Source organism: Vicugna pacos, chromosome X, assembly GCF_048564905.1.
Source record: "Vicugna pacos chromosome X, VicPac4, whole genome shotgun sequence".
Lineage (NCBI taxonomy): Eukaryota > Metazoa > Chordata > Mammalia > Artiodactyla > Camelidae > Vicugna > Vicugna pacos.
In genome coordinates, this window is record NC_133023.1 from 113,452,125 (window position 1) to 113,473,868 (window position 21,744).

Genomic DNA, 21,744 nt, shown 5'->3' on the forward strand with positions numbered 1-21,744 from the left:
CTCAATCAGTGGAATCATACAGTGTCTAGCTGTTTCTCATAGCATAATGTCTTCAGGATTCATCCATATTATAGCATTTATCAGAATTTAATTCCTTTTTAGGGCTGTATAATATTCCATTGTATGGATGTACCACATTTGTTTATCTATTCATCCACTGATGGACACTTGGGTTGTATTCAGCTTTTGGCTATTGTGACTAATGCTTCTATGAACACTGGAGTGCAAATATCTATTTGAATCTCTGCTTTCAATTCTTTGAGCATATACCCAGAGGTAGAATTGCTGGATCGAATGATAATTCTGTATTTAATTTTTTGAGGAACCACCATACCATTTACCACAGTGGCTGAATCACTTTATATTCCCACCAGAAATGCATGAGTGTTCCAACTTCCCAACAACCTCACCAACATTTGTTATTCTCTGGATTTCTTTTCTATTTGTAATAGCCATCCTGTTGGGTGTGAAGTAGTGTCTTATTGTGGTTTGATTTTAATTTATTTAATGATTATTAAGGTTGAGCATCTTTTCATGTGCTTAGTTTCATTTATGTACAGTCTTAGGAGAAATGTCTATTCAAAACCTTTGGCCATTTTTGAATTGGGTTGTTTGTTTTGTTGTTCAGTTGTAGGAACTTTTTATATATTTTGGATATTAATCACTTATCAGATATATGATTAACAAATATTTTCTTCAATTCTGTGGGTTGTCTTTTTACTGCCTTTATGGTGTCCTTTGATAAACAGATTTTTAAAATTTTTGATGAAGTCCAATGTATCTGTTTTCTTTTGTTGTCCATACTTTTGGTGTCATATCCAAGAATTCATTGCCAAATCCAATGTCATGAAGATTTTCCCCTATGTATTCCTCTAAGTTTTTTTTATAGATTTAGCTCTTAAGTTTAGGTGTTTAATAATTTTGACTTAATTTTTGTATGTAGTGTGAGATAAAGGTTTAAGTTCATTTTTTTGCATATAGATATCCAGTTGCCTCAGCATTATTTGTTGAAAAGACTGTTCTTTCCCCATTGAATGGTCTTGGCACCCTTGCAAAAAACCAACTGACTATATATGTGAGGGTTTTTTCTGTACGTGTCTTCAATTCCACTGGTCGCTATGTCTCTCCTTATGCCAGTACCACACTGTTTTGATTATTGTAGCTTTGTAACAACTTTTGAAATCAGGAAGTATACCAAATAGATACATTGGTCTTCTAACTTGGTTCTTATTTTTCAAGATTATTTTGGCTAGTTAGGGTCCTTTGAGATTCCATATGAATTTTAGGGTGAGTTTTTCTATTTCTGAAAAAAATTTATTGGGATTTTGATATGATTGCATTGAATCTGTGGATCACTTTGGGTAGTATGGTCAAATTAACAATACTAAATCTTCCAATCCACGGACATGGGATGTCTCTCCACTTTCTTAGGTCTTTTTCTTTAATTCATTTCAACAATATTTTGTAGTTTTCAGTGTATAAGTCTTTTGACTCCTTGGTTAAATTTATTCCAAGTATTGTATTCCTTTTGATGGTATTGTAAGTGGAATTGTTTCTTAATTTCTTTTTGGATTGGTCATTGCTAGTGTATTTAAATGTAATTGTTTTTTTATGTGATGATATTGTATCCTGTAACTTTGCTGAATTGATTCATTAATGTTAACACTTTTCTTGTGGAATCTTTAGAGTTTCTACATATAAGATCATGTCATCTGCAACCAGAGATAATTTTACTTATTCCTTTCCAATTTGGATGCCTTTCTTTTTCTTGCCTAATAGCTCTAGCTGTATCTTAAACAGAAATGGTGGAAGTGGGCATTCTTGTTGTGTTCCTGATTTTAGTGGGAAAGCTTTCAGTCTTTCACCCTTGAGCATGATGTTAGCTTTGGTCTTTTCATATATAGTCTTTATTATGTTGAGGAAGTTCCCTTCTATTACCAATTTATTGAGTGCTTTCATCATTAAATGGTGTTGAGTTTTGTCAAATACTTTCCTGCATCAATTGATATTATCATATTTTTTCCCTTCATTCTATTTATGGGGCATATTACATTGATTGGCTTTTCATATGTTGAAACTATCCTAGCATTCCAGGAATAAATCCCACTTGATCATGGTATATAATCCTTTCCATATGCTACTGTATTTGATTTGCTAGTATTTTGTTGAGGATTTTTACCTCAATATTCATAAGGGATATTGGCCTATAGGGTTTTTTTTTTTTTTGTATTGGCTTTGGCTTTGGTATCAGGGTGATGCTGGCCTTGTAGAATGAATTAGGTAATGTTCCCTCCTCTTCAGTATATTGGAACACTGAGAAGAATTGATGTTAATTCTTCTTTTAATGTTTGGTAGAATTCACCAATGAAGCTATCTGGTCTGAGGCTTTTCTTTGTTGGGAGGTTTTTGATTACCAATTCAGTCTTCTTCCTAATTATAGATTTATTATCATATTTTCTGTTTCTTCATGAGTTGGTATCTTGTTTTGTTTAAATTACCACAAAACAGTGATACATTTCATTGTTTTACAGAGTCAATGTTTGTTTAGATTTAACTACATTATTTGCCACTTTCTTTCTCATAATTTCTTACTATGTATTAGACCTCTGTATGGGATCGCCTGAAGTACATCGTTAAAATTTCTTTTAATAAGAGTGTATTTATTGCTGGCCAACTCAGTTTTTGTGTGGGTATCCCCTTCTAGTCTGACAGTTACTTCATTTTGGTACTCTAAAGATATCATTCCACTTTCTCCTGGCCTTCACCACCACCACCACTGACAAGTCAGCTTTCAGTCTAATTATTTTACCTCTGTAGTTGTGGTAGACAGAATAACATCCACTTGAATATTTCCATATCCTAATCCATGAAACCTGTGAATGTATTTCATTACATGACAAGGGGAATTAAGTTTGCAGATGAAATTAATGTTGCTAATCAAATGACCTTAAAATAGGGAGATTATTGTGGATTATCCACGTGGATCCAATATAATCACAAGGGTCCTTAAAAGTAAAAAATGGAGGCAAAAGAACCAGGGAAAGACATGTGATGATGGAAGCGAGGTCAGAGTAATGCCCTGTGGCTGACTTTAAAGATAGAGTAGGGGAGTCAGAAGCCAACTTGTATTGTTTAATCCACTAAATTTCAGGTAATTTGTTATGGCTTCAATAGAAAATGAATACAGCAGTTAATCTGAATTGCTTTATTCCTTTTAAGATTTGTCTTTTTCCATTCTTAAGTCTCCCCAATATGTCTTCATGCGTCCAGCTTTTCAATCACTGTTTCCCTCCATGTCTGTTTTACACATACACATACACACACATGCACATACACCCATTCCAAGTGAACAGGTGTATTTCCAAACACAGGAATTCCTATCTCCATTCTTGTTCCTTCCATCCTATGTTCACTCTTTATCTGCACCCTTCAATATTCCTATATTTTTCCTTCACTCTGATATGATCTTGTGTCTTATTTCTGATGGCTCTTGCATGTAATAGTTTCTATTTTTTGTTCTTGCATATAGTGTAAATATGTAACTTTCCAAGACTCACCTCAGGAAGAATCCAATAAATATTTCAGGGGAAAAATTTTATCTTTTTCGAATTAATTTTACCATGATGCATCTAGGGATAGAACCTGTCTTTTAACACTTCTCTCATGTTTCCCATCTCCTTAACTATGTGTGCTTCATTCTGAATACTTTCTCCAAATTTATATTCTAGTTTACAAATTCTCTCTGCATCTCTGTCTAATTTGCCATTCATCCCATTCATTGAGAGTTTCTGTGTTTTTTTGTTTGCTTGTTGTTTTTGTTTTGGTAAATTTTATTGAAACATAAAATTCATATAGGAAAGTGTACAAATGAATTTTCATGAAGTGAACATATCCATTTTCAAACAAGTCCTCCTGTCATTTAACCTTTCTGTTAAAGTTTTTATTTAATGAGTTGTGCTTTTAATTTCCAAGAATACATTCTCATTATCTGCTCTTTTTTCACAATATTCTGTCCATTTTTCATAAATACAATATTGCTTTATATCACTCTGAGACTAATAATTAGAAATTTAATGTTCTCTTCTGCTCACAGAGGTTTCTCTTTTTGCTTTTATTTCTATTCACTTTTATAAGGTCACCTCAGTCCTCTTTTGTGTTGTTGGTTTTTCTTTGAACTTTATATAAATGGAATCATACTGTACATATTCTTTTGTGGCCTGCTTCTTTCAATCAGTATTATGTTGGTAAGATTCATTTATAAATGTGTAACATTTTATTGCATCGACATTTATATTAGACATGTACATGTATGTTGTTTCACGGTGTTTGCTATTATGAACACATTGCAAGAGTTTCACTAGAGAATCTACCTTGGAGTGGAACTGCTTGGCCATAGGGTTTAGGTTCACTAGGTAATTTTAAAGTGTTTTCAAAAAGGGCTGTAACAATGTGTACTCCCACCAGTGGTATAAGAGTGTTATCAATGTCATCAACACTTGACATTATTTTAATTATTTAATTAATATAAAATAATAGTGATGTTAATTTTTCATTAATATTTACATAGGAATACTTACCTAAAATTAAAATATAAATAGTATAATTTAAAATGAGCCATTCTTTCAGGTGTTTAATGGTATCATGGTATGTTTTATTTTTGGTATGTGTTTAATTTATAATCTGGTTGAGCATTGTTTGATATATTTATTAACCATTAATTTTTATTTTTTGTGAAATGTCTGTTCAAGCTTCCACTTATTTTTTGTTTGGTTATTTGTCTTTTTCTTATGGTTTTATGAGGTGAGACATGTAAACTGCTTAGAGTAGTGCCTAGGTCACAGTAGGTGCTCAATAAATATTAGCAGCATACTGCTGATGGTGACGATGATGATGATAATAGTGATTTGTGGCACAGTACTCCTCCCACTAGGATGTGAAACATAGACCATTAAATTACATCCCCTCAGTGCTAAGAGAGGGATATGAAAATAGGAAGGCAAGGAGAATAAGCATCCCCCCTAACCATAATGAAGCTTCTCATATGCTTCTCCCTTGACAGAATTTTTTAGACCCTTGCTACACTTTCTTATTCTTGTGCTTTCATGTGCATCTGACTCACCTGGGGGAGTTGCTAAAATGCAGCAGGTCTGGGATGGAGATTGAGACTTTGCATTTCTGGCAAGTTCCCAGCTTATATTGATACTTCTGGTCCAATGATCAGACTTTGAATAGCAGGGCTTAATGGTAAGTGCCAGTAATAGGGCACAAACAACAAGGATAGAAATTATTCATGATCCAGTTACCAATTTTGGCTCAGATGATATATATCAGAATGAAGAATTTTTTAATAGTGTAATTAGGAGCTAGAGGAGAAGAATACTTTGGAAAGATCAGAAACATTTGTATTAAAGATGTGTTTCTGCCTCTTTGTTCAGGTCCTTGTGGCCAAGCACTAGCACTCTGGGGTCAAAGTCTAAAGTCAAAGACTTGTCTCTTATGTTGTATTACCTAGTAATAAACAAAGAGATTAAGGCAAGGATTAAAGTTATGACTAGTATAGTCAAGGAGACTAAATCAGGGTTGAGAGGCAGCATAATTTGATGTTACATCAGTAGCACTAAATATATTACTTCTTTCCATCTGTTGTGATAAAAGCCAAAATATCTTCATTTTTTGCCCATTCCCACTCTTCAGGGAACATGAGCTACTGTGAACTCTGCTATGGCTTCCAAAGCAACATAGCAGTAATTGGAAGTCCTTAACCTCCTAAATCTGTCATGTTCCAGGAAAGATCACTGTACCCACTGTAAATGGTTCACTATGTTTGTTCTCAATGTTAAATACATAGCAGAAAGTATTCTGTATCTTATGATATCTCTTATTAAATACTAGTCAAAAATGTACTATATAGTAATTGACACTTTTCTTCAAGGTTCCACCTCCAATGGCCTATCCAGTGACTTCACAGCAAGTGCCTATGTATAGAATGGTAATAAAAACCAGTTTTATGATATAAAGAGTGGGAGATAAAGTTAAAACTCCCCATGATTTGCACTAACAGATAAAAAACATGATAGGGATAATTTTAAATGGAAGGAGGAGAGATTGTAGAAGTGGACTAGTTAAGGGAAAGCTGTTCCAGAATTAATAGAGAATCCAAAATGGGAATAATCAATATATACATAATAGAGATTCAAGTATAATTTAGTGGAATTTAATAAGGCTGAATTTGTTCTTATTGTTCAAGACTTCCAATGGGAGAATTTAGACAGGTAGAATTCTATCTGGATTTTTTCTGGCTTTTTATCCAACCTTCTTCTAACTCATTTTTAGTTTGTTATTTCTGTTCTGCCTATTAGCAATGTTTTCATGATTTAAAAATTTTCTTTACTTAGTTAAAAATTGATTGAGATCACCAGTTCCCTTTTTATAGGTTCAGTGCATTACATAAATCTCATGTGCTATAATACAAGTAACGGGAACTCTAAAGTTGTTCAGTCCACACAGCCTCGCCACCAGTTCACTCATATTTTTGTTGATGTCAATTTGGAAAAATGTTAAAAATACAGGAAAAAATAAAAATAAAAATGCAAGAAACTATAGAGGAAAACAAACATTCATGCTTCAGCACTGTGAATTACTAAATATTAACATTTTGTCATAGTTTTTTCTAGATCACTTTTAAATGAAATTTTACAAATAAAACTAAAGGCTCTTTGGCACACCCCTTGTCTCAGTCGCCCTCGAACTCTCCAGAGACAATGACAATGATGAATTTTATGTATGGCCTTCCAGAACATTTTCATACTTTTACTAAAGAAAAACATGTAGTACTATTCTACATGATTCTTAAAAATTGATTATAATTGGCATTATTTTGTACTTAGGTTTTTGAGATCTGTTTAGATTGGTCCATTATAATGGCTCAGTGCTATTTCATACTTGAATATGCTACTGAAAAATTCCCTAAAAGAGTTATCTGTATGCTATGCCACTATTTCTTTCCCTCTCATTCTCTCTTTTTTTGAATTTTTTATTGAAATATAGTTGATGTACAATAGTATACAAGTTACAGGTGTACAATGTGGTGATTCACAATTTTTAAAGGTTATACTCCATTTACAGTTATTATAAAATACTGGCTATATTCCCTGTGTTGTCCACTATATCCTTGTAGCTTATTTTATACCTAATAGTTTGTACCTCTTGCTCCTCTACCTCTAACTTGTCCCTCCCCATTCCCTCTCCCCACTGGTAGCCATTTCTGCATTCTGTGAGTATGCTTCCTTTTTGTTATATTCACTACTTTGTTGTATTTTTCCCTCTTGTTCTCTCCTGAACCTATTCCAGTAAGGATTCTGCCTGCCCTCATTGTTCTTATCTCAGTCACAAGTGACCTCCAAATTATCATACTCCTTCCACTTTATGTGGCTCTGGGTCATCTTTTCCTTTTTCTTCTTTGGAGATTTTTTTTGAATGCACATATTTTTATGAGTTTTGGCTGAAAGAAAACAAAAATAAATAGTTTTAAAATATAATAGGTAAGAATGTAAAATAATGAAAGAATAGCCTAGGGACAGGCTGATTATTTTCTCCTTTTTTCCCCCCAGACATCTTCTTTTCTAAAACATAGCTTTTTTTTGAAATTTAAAATTTCCTTAATATGTCTTTATTTGAATCTACAATGAACAATGTCCACAGTTACTGCCCTTTCTGATCTTTCTCTAATTGCTTTGTATTAGAACCACATTTTCCCCACTCCTAGCTTTCATGTGGACAAGTGCTCCCTGAGTGTGTTCTTAGGCTCCCTCCTTTACCCACTCTTCCTGAAGTGGGGGAGGGGGCTGTGTTTTGCCTGATTATTAATGTGGGAAGAATAATGATTGGCCTACAGCCTCCGGTCTAGAGCCAGCCTGCTGCACAGAGCAGAGTCCCCTCCACCCCTCCAGGTGGTCATTTGTGTGGGAGCTTTGCCTTGTCAAGGTGGGCTTCACTGGTCCAGCCTGGTCTGTACCTTGCTGAGTAGGTCTACCTCATTCTGAAATCAGTACAAGGCTGGCTTGACAAGCAACCCTGAAGATCCATTCCTCAATTTGGCCTCTATCTGGAATGAAGTCAAAAGTTTGTGCCTATCTGCCTTTTTTTTTTCTTCTTGGGAGTCAGCTTCCTATCAGAAGTATCCCTAATGATCTGCTCTGCCAGTCCTGTCCCTTTAGAAAGACTGGTTTTTTAGCACTGCCTTAGGTCTGTACATCCAATTCTGGGATTCTGAACAGGGAAGCATATCATGTCTGTCTGCACACCTGAGCACCATATGCCAATCTAGCCATTCAGTGATAAAGGGGATATTTCATTTTTGGTCTATCTTATTCCATGTTCTTTATCTCAATTAGTTCAGAATTCCTGTGGGATAAGTTTTGCGATTTACTGGGCCCCCTCAAGCCCCAGCAGCCGCTGTCTTGACCAGTAAAATTAAGCAAGGAATGCCCCTGGAGAAAAATAAAAGACTGGGACTCCTGGCAAGGCCCTAATGTTTTTGTAGTGGTTTAACAAGTGGGACATTTTTATTTTAGCTGTTTGCAAAGGCTTCTATTGTTTCTTGTGCCTGTTTTTCACAGGAGTGGCGCTGGCTTTTATCTATTGTGTCCTGATCAGGAAGCTTTAAATAGCCCACCAAAAAACTGTTTTTCTAGAATCAAAACTGAACATGCTAGTCTTTGGAAAACAGCAGGCCCACTGAAACTTTAGCAAATACGACCCGGAGTGTGTGGACTCTGACGGCCGCAGGAGGTGCAGAGGGCCTGGTCACATTCCATCTCTTTGTAAATATTTCTGAAGTGTATTCTGGTCTGAAGGAGGGGACAGTAGAACATCTAGTTATATAGATTCAGTGATTTAAGGCCATCTGCTCTTGTTTTGACTTATGTCTCAACTTGTTCAAAATCCAGCAGAGGTGGAACGTGTATCTGTTTTCATCAAGCTATGGTTTTCCTTTCTTTTTTACTTTGGAGGTTTCTTCAACAGCTTCTTCAGTGCCAGTTTCTCAGGTTTAGGGATGGAGGCTTTCTCTTTTTGTAACTGACATTTCCTTTCAGTTGACATTCTTGAAATGTAATATCTGCTCTAGAGGGGTTACTTGTCCTCTTGGTACTATTGTTTTAGGACAGCAATCACAGACTAATTAATTTTTCACTTTGTTTTCTTTTCCATTTGAATTCATAGCTTCCAACTCCATTGGGAGCTCCTTCCCTAATGGCACGTCAACCCATGATTTATACCCAGCCGGGCTTAAGGACCAGCAATCCTTTCACTCCACCCACAAGAGATAAGGTATGTTTGAGCTGTTGTTCCTTAGGGCCTTGGTAGAGATTTGCAGTCATTGGAGGCAAGACCAGTGTTAGAACAGAGTTTTACAATATTTTGTGCACTGTTAGTCTCTCACAGAAGAAAAACTAATTCTAGCAGTTTCAGCATTGTAAAAAGACACAGAATATACAGACCTTGTCCTATAGAAACTGATGTTGTCAAACCTCAGCTGGGTTCTGAGACCTATTCAGCAATAGTTTCATTTATTCATTCAACAAACACAACTGTGATCAGTGCTGGAAGAGGTGGGTAGCTCAGACTGGAGGTTTCAGGGACAGCTTTCCAGAGAAGTGATACCTAAGTTGAATGCCAGGGCACTGAATATCAAATGGTAAGGAGGATTTCAACTAGTAGATGTATAGATGGTAGAACTTTAGAGCTAGAGGCAGAGAAAACATCTTGAGCCTAGAAGTGTAAGCTGTCAGTTATAATATGGAGAGTATCTTTACAAGGTTTCTGCCTTCAATCTTCAGCCAGTGTGTTGGGTCCCCTGGTTCCTGAATGTCTGTTTCAGCAGGTCTGACAAAGCTTCAAGTATTAGATAATAAGAAGACTGACCAGAGTTTTGTGTAAAAATACTTGTCATTTATTTTATAACCACAAGAAAAAAGACATATAAATAATGAAAGATTTACATATCTGTCTTCCTTTCATGCAGGCAAAATTCCATGTAGAAGTACCAAAGCAAAAAGATTCAGAATCAGATGTGAAAACAAATGATGATCTCTCCACAGCCTGAACAGAATCACCCCCATCCTCCAAGTAAAATAAACATTCATTTGGACATTCAATACTCTTGAGATTCTTCAATTCAATGTTTTTGAGGTGATGCAGTCTTTCTCTTGTTTTACTAATTATCCTTGAAATTTTACCAAAAACTTCAAAATTATCAAAAAGTAAAGTTAATATCTTAATCTCCCCTCCCAAATAACACAAGGACCTTAGAACACTTTTAAACTACAAGGGCATTCTCTCCCAACTCACATATTATGATGGTCCAGTATTTTAGCCCTGTCCTATTTTGTTAGCCCCTCAGATTAGAAGTGTTAGTATTTATATAGAAACATTTTTGTTTAGATTTACCAGTGTTCACAAATTCTCTGTTTACCATCCCTTCTTGCATTGTAATAATTTCCCTCTTCCTGAAGTACATCTTTTAAAAGTTTATTTAGGGTACTTACGCTGGTGATAAACTCAGTTTTTGTTTATCTGAAAATATATTTTTCATACTCATTATTTTTAAACTAAATTTTAAATGGATACACACATAAACTCTATAAACATTCCTGTATGAGTCTTTTTGTGGACAAATGTGGATCTATCTCTTGGGTAAATATGTAGGAGTAGAATGGCTGGGTCATAGAGTATGTGTTTATGTAAAATTAAAAGTGCTAAAAGTTGTCCAAAAATGACTGTATCACTTTATTCCAACAGCAGTGTATGATAATTCTAGGTGCTCCAAATTCTGGCCTCAAATTACTGCCATCAGTATTTTAAATTTTGGCCATTCTAGTGGGTCTGTAAGTAATATAACATAGTGGTTTATTTTACCTTTCCTTAATGACTAAGTAACTTTTCATATACGTACTGGTCATTCCAACCTTTGTGTGTGTGAAGTGTCCAACTATTTTGTTCATTTTAATATTTTTCTTTGTTTTTTGTTATTGATTTGTAGTTTTGTGTATATTCTCAATATTAATTCTTTGTTAGATATATTGTGCAAGTAATTTCTCCCAGTCTGTGACATGCCTTTTCACATTTGTAATATCATTTGATGAATAGGTGTTTTCTAATTTTTAAGTCCAATTTATCAAGCTTTTCTTTTATGATTAATGCTTATTATGTGTTCAGAAATATTCGATTATCTCAATACCATGAAGATATATATCCTCCAGTTCTCTTCTAGAAGCTCTATAGTTTTAGCTTTTATGCTTAGATATATGATCCATCTAAAATACATTTTCATGTTTGGTGACAGGTAGTAAAAAGTAAATCTCTACCTCTACCTGTAGTTATCCAGTTGTTCTTGCAACATTTGGGAAAAGCAAATTCCTTTCCCCTTGGGTTGTCTTGGTAAATTTCTCAAAAACCAATTGACAACATATTTATGGATCTACTTTTTTACTTTGTTTTGTTCTATTGATCCAAACACACACTTGATTAGAAGAGTTTTCTGTAGGTCTCAAAATCAGTCTTCCATGTTCATTCATATTTTTCAAGATTGTTTCAGGTATTCAGGTTCTCTTTGAAGAACATAAAATATTATAATCAGCTGATCAATTCTATTTAAAAAAGGTCCAAGATCATGATGATTAGGACTACACTGAATCTATAGTTACATTTGGAGAAAACAGAAGTATAGACATTCTTAACAATATCACCACTTCCAAATCATGAGCACTGTATAACACTCTACTTATTCAGGCATTCTTAATTTCTTTTCCATTGATTTGTGGTTTTTAATAGTAACTAGCATTTTGCATTATATAACTATCAAGTATTTTATGTTTTTAAATTCTAATATAATGGTATTGTTCAATTTCATATTCTAAGGTTTTGCTACTACACTATAGAAGCTCCCACTGTCCTCTACCACCGCCCGTTACCAGGACTCAGCCTTGCCACTGTCTCCAGTCCTCAGCCTCTCCACCCTCTAGTCCTACTGACCTGCTCCATTTCTTAACTCCTTAGGCACCACCCATTTCCCCACCCCTCCAACCCCTTCCCTCTTCTCAGTCTACTAGCCCTGCCCTTATCAACAGTTCTTCAGCCCCACCCCTAGGTCCAGTCTTCCAGCTCCCACCCCTTCCTGTCCTCTAATCCTACCCTCTTTCCAGTCCTCCAAACCCTCCCCCTACCCAGTCCTTTACCACTTCCCTCCCTCCCGTCCCGCCCCTCTCTCCAATCCGCCTGCCTCCCTCTTCCCACTTCTCCAGCCCTGCCTAGTTTCCTCACTACTTCAGTCCTATTGTGTGACAAGTACTTATTAGGTATTCTACATTACAAAATCTCATTTAACCTTTACAACAGTGTTGTTGGTACACGCTGTTATTCTCATTTTAAAATACGACTTAGTGTCTTCACCTGTGTTCCTTTTATAACATTTAGTCTATTATGTTACCAATCATTCATTTTTACAATAGTTCCTTTACTGGTCTGCAAGTTAGGGGTGATAGCAGTCCTCACACTGGGCAGTGGGGTTTAAATAACATGACTCAGTGATTTGGACATAGTTCGTTTTTAATAAATGTTAATCACTATTTTATATATATATATATATATATATACCCACTAAGTAAGGGAACTGACATTTATCCTTTATTCATAGAGGGCCTGGCTCATGGTAGGCTTTCAGTGAGTGAATGAAGCACTGCTTCGCTGCGATGTACTCCAGAACAGCCAAGGCAGGAACAAATACGGTGGTTAGGTGTCAAAAAACAGATCGAAGAATAATTACTTGGGTCTGTATAATGCACTTGGCTTTCAAAATGGTGAAGTTCTTGGGCCTAGAAGCCTCGTAAGAGATCTTGGGATTTTGCATGTAGACTGTAAGGTTTTGAAAACGTTTGAGCTGGGGTGGTGAGTGTCTAATCAAAGGTGGCTTTCGGTAAAGTTTGATGCAATGGGAGGGGTATTTATTAGAATCCGGCCACTGGCTACACTGGGAAGCAGGCACAAAACAAGTCCTCTTCAAGGGCCTGGAAGCTTGTCAAGATGGTATGACCAGAAAGACACTGAGGCTCAAGCTCGATGGTGGCATCTAGGCTCTGTATTTGCTTGTATCAGAGAAGAGATCGGGTCGCTTCAAAGGCTATTCTGGAGAGTGCCGCCTGTCTGAGGTGGCAGTGGGGTCCGTTCTGGCTAGGTCCCAGACAGCCAGAGGCCTCCAGCCCGTCCACCCACAAAAATCCCCGGAACCCCTTCTCCCAGGAGACTCTATTGGTCCTTCCTGCAGCGTTAGATTCGCCTCCGCGGCTCTTCCACGCTTGTCATTCACCTGCGCGCAGTCAAACGGCACCCATTGGTTGGGCGACTCGGCCGAGGGGGAAAGGGCAGCTACTTCCTGTGCGCCAATGAATGCGCAGCCTCACAAGCGAGGGGCGGGCCTGAAGTTGTGAGCGAGCCAATCACAGGCCCCCGGTGACTGGCCGCTCGAGAGGGAGCTAGTCGCGCGCTCGCTTCCCCAAGATGGCGGCCGCTAAGGACGGTTGTGCTTCGGAAGACGTGGCCGCAGGGAACGGGCGGCGACTCCACCTAGGAATTCCTGAGGCCGTTTTTGTGGTAAGGGCTACTCTGCTCCTCGGTATCTTGACGCTGTTCTGTGGGGTACCCCTTCCTTCCTGGTCCCCACCCTGGCCTCGGTTGTTGTGGGAACGAGTTCAGCTAAAGGACTTGGGAGAGAGCACTCCGTCCGCTCTCCCCCTCCGCGCCTGGACGGACTGAGCCCTGTTGCGACCCGCTCGGCGGGAACGCGGTGCGAAAAGGCTCCAGAAGATAAGGGAGTGCAGGGCCGGAGGGCTCGGGAGCAGGGGCGGGGTGGTCTTCGGGACCGCCCCCACCCTACCCCACCGCCACCCCACCCCCACCCTACCCCCACCCTCAACCCCCACCCCCATCCCCATCCCCAAGCTGGATTTCGTCCCCTGCTTCCTGGAGAACGGGAGGCGGTGAGAAGCTTGAGTCCCGGCCTAGGTTCTGGAGAGGCCGATGTGTGAGTGGTGACTTAGGGTACAATGAGAAGGCAGAAGAGCTGGTGCTAAGGTGTGAAGATAGGAAGTGATACCTAGTCTGGGGAAGGACTGCAGTGGTTCCTTCCTTTGAAGAATGGAGGAAGGGACTGCTGGGGAAGTCGGAGAGGGTGAGAACGTGAAGCCCTTGTGTGTCCTGCTGAGGAACTGAGGTTTTATCCAGTAGGCAACGGAAGGTGTCTAGATAAAGCCACTGTATAATCATATTTGCTTTTAGATAACATTGTCCTAACAACTTAGTAGAGAATAAATCGTGTGGAGTTCAGAAAGGAAGCGACGAATGCAATTTGGAATCGTCACAGAACAGGGAGACGAACCTAAGTCCAGAGAGAAGCAAGTAGTTGGTTTCAACCCAGACTTCCATAACGCTATTCTCGAAATAGTATTTGAAAACTATTTGAATAATGAGAGAAAACGTGACTGACCTTCCAGCCCGGTGTCACCTATCTTTCCCTACTCATTTCTGGCTGAACTGATACAAAATCTTAAGGGAATTTTCTTAATCTATATTGCCTTATTTCTGCCTTTTTGTTAATCATGTCTTACACCCTTCAAAAGACCCATTTATTTTATTTATTCTTTTATTTAGACCACTTTTATGTATACTCTGTATATTTACATTTGCTGATTCAGTTTTATAGGATTTTCTATACTTCTCCCTGAGCTGTGCCATTTGTTTCTTTACACTCATCTCCCAACTTAACAGATAAAATGTCTTGAATACAGGTCACTTTCCTAATGCTTTTACAAAACCCTAGGAGGCAGGTACTGTTACTCTCATTTTGTAAATGATGAAAGTGAACCACAGAGCCCTTGAGTAACTTGCCCCGAGTCACGCAGGGTGAGAGTTACCCAGGATTTGAATTCGGCAGTCTGGAGCTCCATCGCCTCTACTTACATGTCATGCTCTGCCTCTGGGAGGAAAGTGAGATCGTTATCTTGCTCAGTGTCATTTCTCCTGGTCCCGCACAGTACCTAACACACAGTATAAGCTCATGACCAGATGTCGAATTGAGTTTCCATAGTGCCTTGAAATACTACATTCACGGTGCTCACGGAGAGATGGCTTCATAAATCTAATTCAGGAGGATAGACTTGATCTGAAGGCTTAATAAAGTCTTATCTTAAAATACATTTTTCCCTAAAATGTTATGGGTTATTTTTTTAGACCTTAAAATTTCTACCAATCTAATATAATAATCCAAATTTTGCATAAATATTTTTATGTTCCCAAGCAATTGTAAATAGCATAATACTGTAGAAAGAACATTGGTTTCTAAGTAGCCCAAGGTTTGAATCCTGCCTCTACTTCCCACTTGCCGCTTAGTCTTGAGCATATTAATTTACAGCTTCGAGCCTCCATTTCTTTAACTGAAATAGGGGTGGCAATACTTAGAGTTGCCAAGAGAAACAGAAAATGTCCTTTCAGTATTGCAGGTAGATGCTTAATATGTATTACTGTATGTGGTGAGAGGAGACAGTATACCATATTAGCTAGAAACCAGACTGTGCCTTTTCCCCATTTCCATTGGTGCAGTAATTTCTTTCTCTGCTTAAATTGTCCCTTTCCCCTTTGTCCCTTTGTTGACCTCTTCATCTCAACATGTAGTTCAGATATGACCTCCCTGTAGTTTTCCCTGACTGCCACCCCAGGACGGCATTCTTGGCACTTCCATCTGTTCCCTTAGCACGTTGTATAGACACAGCTGATGTTTGCTGAGCACTTACTAGTGCACTCCCTTGCTGTGATTCTCTTCCTTTTTCCTCTTGCCTTGTTTTGGTTAAAATGCTCCCTTATAGCTAGTAAGCATGGATGAGAACACTGATGTAGCAATCGCAGGAACTGTAAGATACTTGCAGTGAAGGACTACAGTTCTTTAAACTACTGGAAAGCCCTTATAAAATCTCCTTAAAACTTCCATATATTTTCACTTAGTACCTGATCCTTATCTAAGTAACTAGCTTTTCTTCAAGGACCAGCCTGTGTAGTTTGCATTTTTAAAAAATGCTGTTGGGTTTTACTGCTTGTCTTTTGGTTAATTATTCCTGTTACAAAAGATTGTTCTGTTTGCCTTTTAGGTTTGCTTTATTTCAACCACTTGATACTTAAGGAAGCATTTGTGGCTTGTTTTAGGAACCTACTGACCATGTTTAGCTTGATTTCTGTGGCAGAACTTGAATTAAAATTTTAAGTGATAAAATTGATAATTTTGGCAGGCAACCCGTTGAATCATTTTGTGGGTAGGGCACATGACTGGGCAATGTGTTTGACTGTTGGTAATTTTCATATTTGCTACTAGTGCTGCATGGAGGATGCATGAAGTAGACAAGGTCATCTTTCCCCATGTGTAAGTAAAAAGAGGAAGATTGAGGAAGAATAAATTAGCTACATAGTGTATGTGCACTGTGAAATGGTCCCTAACTTTTATAACTACTTTTTTACAAGCCTTTAGAGAAAAAGAAACACAAGCTCTTTTTCCTTTATGTTTTAAAAATAAAGCTAAAGCAATCAAAAATCTGATTAGAGGTATGAATTCTAAGGTTTGTAATGTATTCTTTCTGATGCTAAAGGAAGATGTAGATTCCTTTATGAAACAGCCTGGGAATGAGACTGCAGATACAGTACTAAAGAAGCTGGATGAACAGTACCAGAAGTATAAGTTTATGGAACTCAACCTTGCTCAAAAGAAAAGGAGGTAAGAGTGAAAATTTCCAAGTTTTAAAGAGTAATCTTTTATAGCTTAAACTTTTGAAAGATTGAGACAGTTTGCATACAAATAAAATATCTGTTTGTTGAATGTTTAGTTTGGTTAATTTCGATAAATGTATCTACTTTTTAACCATTGCCCAGACCAATACATAGAACATTTCTATTACCCCAGGAATTTCCTCCCACCCCTTTCCAGCCAACCCTGCCCAGTCCCAGAGATGACCACTTTTGTGATTATTTTCATCATAGGTTAGTTTTCTCTGTTCTTAAACTTCATATAAATGGAACATATAGTAACTACTGTTTTATGTCAGGCTTATTACACTTAGTATAATACTTTTGAGAGTCATCCAAGGTGTTGTAGCAGTAAATTAGTTTCTTTTTAGTACTGAGTCATTTTCTGTTGTTGTGGATGTACCACAATTTTTGTCTATTTTTATCTCTTTGCCTGTTGATGGACGTTTGGATTGTTTCTCCATTTGATTTTAAGTCTTTGTGTGGACGTTTGTTTTCATTTCTCCTGGAAGTTACCTAGGGGTGGAATTGCTGACTTACATGGTAAGTGTATGTTTAATTTTATGAGAAAGTGCCAGACATCCTCCAAAGTTGCTATTGCATATTACACTCCCACCAGCAGTGTATGGGAGTTTTGAGTTGTTCCTCATCCTTGTCAGCACTTGGTATTGTCAGTCTAAATATGGTTTAGAAACATAATAGATGAATATTGAAGTACTTATTCCAGAGCATCTAAGATCATAACATCTTAGGTGTCCACTTCATCCTTCTCATTTTGCTGTTGAGATGAGAGACCCACAGAGGATATGACTTTCCCAAAACTTCGTAACTAATGGGCATAGAATAAAAGTATCCTTGCTTTCAATCCTTTATTCCCCTGTATTTTTATAGTAGCTTATGAAATCAGTTCCCAGTAATAATTACTTATGATTATCTGTCTGCTATGCACGTGTGCCAGCATTCTTCTGTCAGTTAAATATTTATGGAATTCCTAATAGGTGCCAGATACTGTTTTGAGTGAAATAAGTTCCAGTATCTACACAGGGACATAATCTAGGGGCATGATAGGTTTGTAAATAAGTTAGGTTCACAAAGTGTAGCAGTCAAGACACTGTAGTACAAAATAATGAGTTAATACAGGGGAAGGTATGATCTGAAGCAGGCAGACAAAGAACTCCAAGAGGAGCAGGCGGCTGTGTAGAATTCTGAAGGCTGGTTGTGAGTTTGGAGGCAGACTAAAGTAAGGAAGGGTAGTCTGGGTATGAGGGTAACACTTGTGCAAAGATACAAAAGTTTGTTTTTAGATACATTTTCTTCTTTGATTTTGGTGACAATTGAGGAAATTTGAATAAGGGCTTGGTATTAGATGATATGAAAAGTCATTGACATGGACAGATGAAGAGTGTTAATGGAAGAAAGAATAGAAAATGCTATAAACAGTATGCTTTCATTTTGGGGGAAAAAATGTGTATGTGCATAGACATACCTGGAAGAATTGACAATAGTGTTGCATTAACAGTGGTCATCTTTGGGTGGTGGGAATATGGCATTTTTCTTATTTTGCTTATCTGTATTCTTAATTTTCTGTAGTGTACATGTGCTGCTTTTATAATAAAAGTTTATTTTTATTTGAAAAAGACGACTAAAGCCATCAAATTTGAGATCACTTGTAGGGAAGTTATAGTTAGAGGAGAAAATGCACCTCAGAACCAAGCCCTGGGGAAGAGGAGAGAATCTCTGTATAGACTTAAATTGCTAACTCTCGTACTGAGGCATGTAGGATGGCTCCCAGGTCTGAGCAACTGGGAAGGAGAGTTACCATCACCTGAGAAGACTGGGTGGAGCAGGTTTGGGGGAAGATCAGGAGCAGTTCAATTCTGGACACATTTAAGATGCCTTTTGGGCATCCAGGTGGAGATGTAAGTAGGTGATTAAATATATGAGTCTGAATTTTGGGAGCAATCTGGGCTGGAGATAAAAATTTGGAAGTCATTTAAAGTCAGAGGACTGAAGTGAGCTTCATTATCAAGAGAGAAGATCAAAGATCTAGGCATTGCGACAGGAAGAAGAGGAATAACTACCAAAAAAGACTGAAAAGAAGCTTTCAGTGAGGTCAGGAAAGCCAGGAGATCATGGGTTTCTGGAAACCCAGCTAAAAAAATATATGTCCTGGAGGAGGGAATGATCACCCCTGTCTGATGATGCTGATGGCTCGCCCAAGTGGGATAAGGGCTGAGAATGGACTTGGACTTAGTTAAGTGGAAGACATTGATATTCTGAATGGGAACAGTGTTGGTCCAGTGATTCAGAAAAGAATGATAAAATTGGACGCAGTGAATACAAAAAACATTTTTGAAGAATTTTATCCATTTTAATAGTGGCTTGGTTGTCTTTTTATTTGTAGGAATTCTTTATATATTGGACACTAATGCATTTAGATTATATGTGTGAGAAATTTTTCTTTTGTAATTTGTCTTTTTTCCTTATGATTTCTTTTTTATATTTTTTATTTGTTCATTATTGTATTATTTATTTTATTTTGGCCTGGGGAGGGGAGGTAATTACATTTATTTATTTTTAGAGGAGGTACTGGGGATTGAACCCAGGACTTCATGCACACTAAGCACATGCTCTGCCAGTTGAGCTATAGCCTCCCCCTGTTATGGTTTCTGTTGATAAGTAGTTCTTAATTTAAATGTTTTCAGTCAAAATTTCTCTTCATAGTGCTTTTTGTGTATTGCTTAAGAAAGCCAATTTTGTATTTCATGTTCAAAAAGACAAAACCTTTGTTTTCTTCTAAAAGTCTTAAAATTTTCCTTTTCGCATCTAACTTCTTAATCCATCAGAAATTTATTTTTATGTATGGTGTATGGTAGGCTTCCAATTTCTTCCTTTTTTTTAATGGATACACTGTGGACATGCTGTTTGACCCAGCACCATTTAATTTTAATATAATCTGATTTAACAATCTTTTTCCTTAATGGTTAGTACTTTTTTATCATGTTTAAGAAATATACCATGTTCATGAAGATATTTCTTAACATTGTATTCTCAAAGCTTTATTGTTTTTTGTTTCACATTTAGATCTATAATCTGGATTATTCAGAAGTGTGTTGCTAAATTTCAAAGCAGTTGTGGGTTTTCAGGCACGTGTCTTTGTACTTTCTGTTTACAGTAAAGTGATAATTTGATCTGTAGTCTTGGTCATAGGTTTTCTTTTCTTTCTTTTGTTTTTGGCAACACTGCTTCATAGATTTGTGTATTGTTTTTCCATTAAGACGCAGATAGTATCTAATTGTCTCTTACTATGATACTCAATGCCTAGATCCATTAATTATGAGTTGCAGAATGATGATATTCTAATTTAGTTATGTATTTTTTATTTATTAATAAGCTGCCATCTTTCAGTTATCTTACAGTTCCTGGGATCTCTACATCATTTTTGGTTGGCTCTTCTTACAGCTACTTGTTTTTTCTTCAGATTACCAATATCCTCTTTTCTCTTAGAGGTATTTTTAATACTCACTGTATAATCTTTTTTCCATTTCTCTTTTCTTATTGTAGTATAGTCAGTTTACAATGTTGTGTGTATAATCTTTTTTTGTATAATCTTTTACTATTTAATTTTGTTTCATCTTGTAGAAGTTGTTGAGTTTATTGTCTTTATTTAATTTTGTAGTTGAGTTGATCAGATTATTGTGCCTGTCAGCTCAGGGATATCAAGTTACTTTGGCCAGTAATGTATGTGGGAGTGGGAATAATTTAAGTCCCTTCCTGTGGGTAGGGTTAGGAAGAATGCTGCTGCTATTCAGTCTGTGGCACAGCCATTGAACAAATGCTCCTTCTCCCCAGCCAGACAACTTGGCCTCTGGGAGATTCTTTCTGTTTCTCTGTCTTTATCATCTCCCCTAGGAGTGGAAGTGGAGAGAGAGGAACTGCTGGGAACTTGTCTTCTCAGCTCCTCAGCCTTACCTTCTCCCTGACTCTGGCCAGTTCTACTGGCTTTCTGCCCTTTAGCAGTGATAGGGTAGGTAATGCAATTCACACAGGGCATTTTACGGGGAGGAATAACACCTGGAAAGTTTCCTTTTAACCTTAAACTCCCCTTTTGAGGACTTGATCCACTTCACTTCTAAGCTGCTGCCTCCCCTCTCACTGCCCTTTGCACTCCCAGGACCTAGAGATTTCCATTGTTCATATAATAACAAAGACCTAGAACTAAACCAAGTGTCCATTGACAGGACAGTGGAAAAACAAGTTGTGTTATGTTTGTAATTGGATGTTACACAGCAGTGAAAATAAATGAACAAATCTTAGGAACCTAATTGAGTTATAAAGCAAACCCCAGAAAAACATGTACAAGAGACTGCTTGTATTAAGCTGAGAAACCCGCAAAGAATAAATTGTTTAGGGATACACATAGATGTGATGAAGTATTTGAAAAGGTAAAAAAGGGACTGTAAACACACAGTTCTGGAGAGCTGCTGTCTTTTGGGACAGAGCATGGTGGGGAGGGGTGTATTTCTCAGACATGCATAGTGGCCTTGGTGATGTGGTTCCTAAGTCGAATGGGATTTAGCTGCTTGATTCATTGATATGCTTCCTAGCTTATCTATTACATGTGATACGTGTAAAAATATATCATAGAAATCATTTACATGACCAAAAAAACTTGATTTGAACATACTTATGTTGTATGTGTATCAGATATTTTACAAATGAATAAATGTACATCTTTGTAGCATTTACCTATATCAGCATATACAAAAATAAGCAGAATGGAGAGATCTACAGCATCTATGTTGAATTGTAAAGAGTTCATAGAACATTAGCCTTCAAACTAAGTTAAAAAAATCAATGCTAAATGTGTGTTTCTAGATTATTCATTAGGCTATTTTACTAGAT

At 37.2% G+C, this 21,744-nt stretch overlaps 1 protein-coding gene across 2 annotated transcripts in view; it reads left to right on the top strand.

The window, feature by feature from the left end:
• The window catches only part of VBP1 (VHL binding protein 1), a 66,485-nt gene that overhangs the window by 33,816 nt on the left and 10,925 nt on the right, over positions 1-21,744 (top strand). The window contains exons 14-16 of one of the 2 annotated variants that reach the window (XM_072956494.1): positions 5,933-5,989; positions 9,223-9,330; positions 16,686-16,810. In XM_072956494.1, coding sequence (XP_072812595.1) covers positions 5,933-5,989; positions 9,223-9,330; positions 16,686-16,810 — 290 coding nt within the window. Of the gene's footprint in view, positions 1-5,932; positions 5,990-9,222; positions 9,331-13,508; positions 13,648-16,685; positions 16,811-21,744 lie in introns of those variants that run through there. The other variant, XM_006218859.2, reaches the window with a different exon arrangement.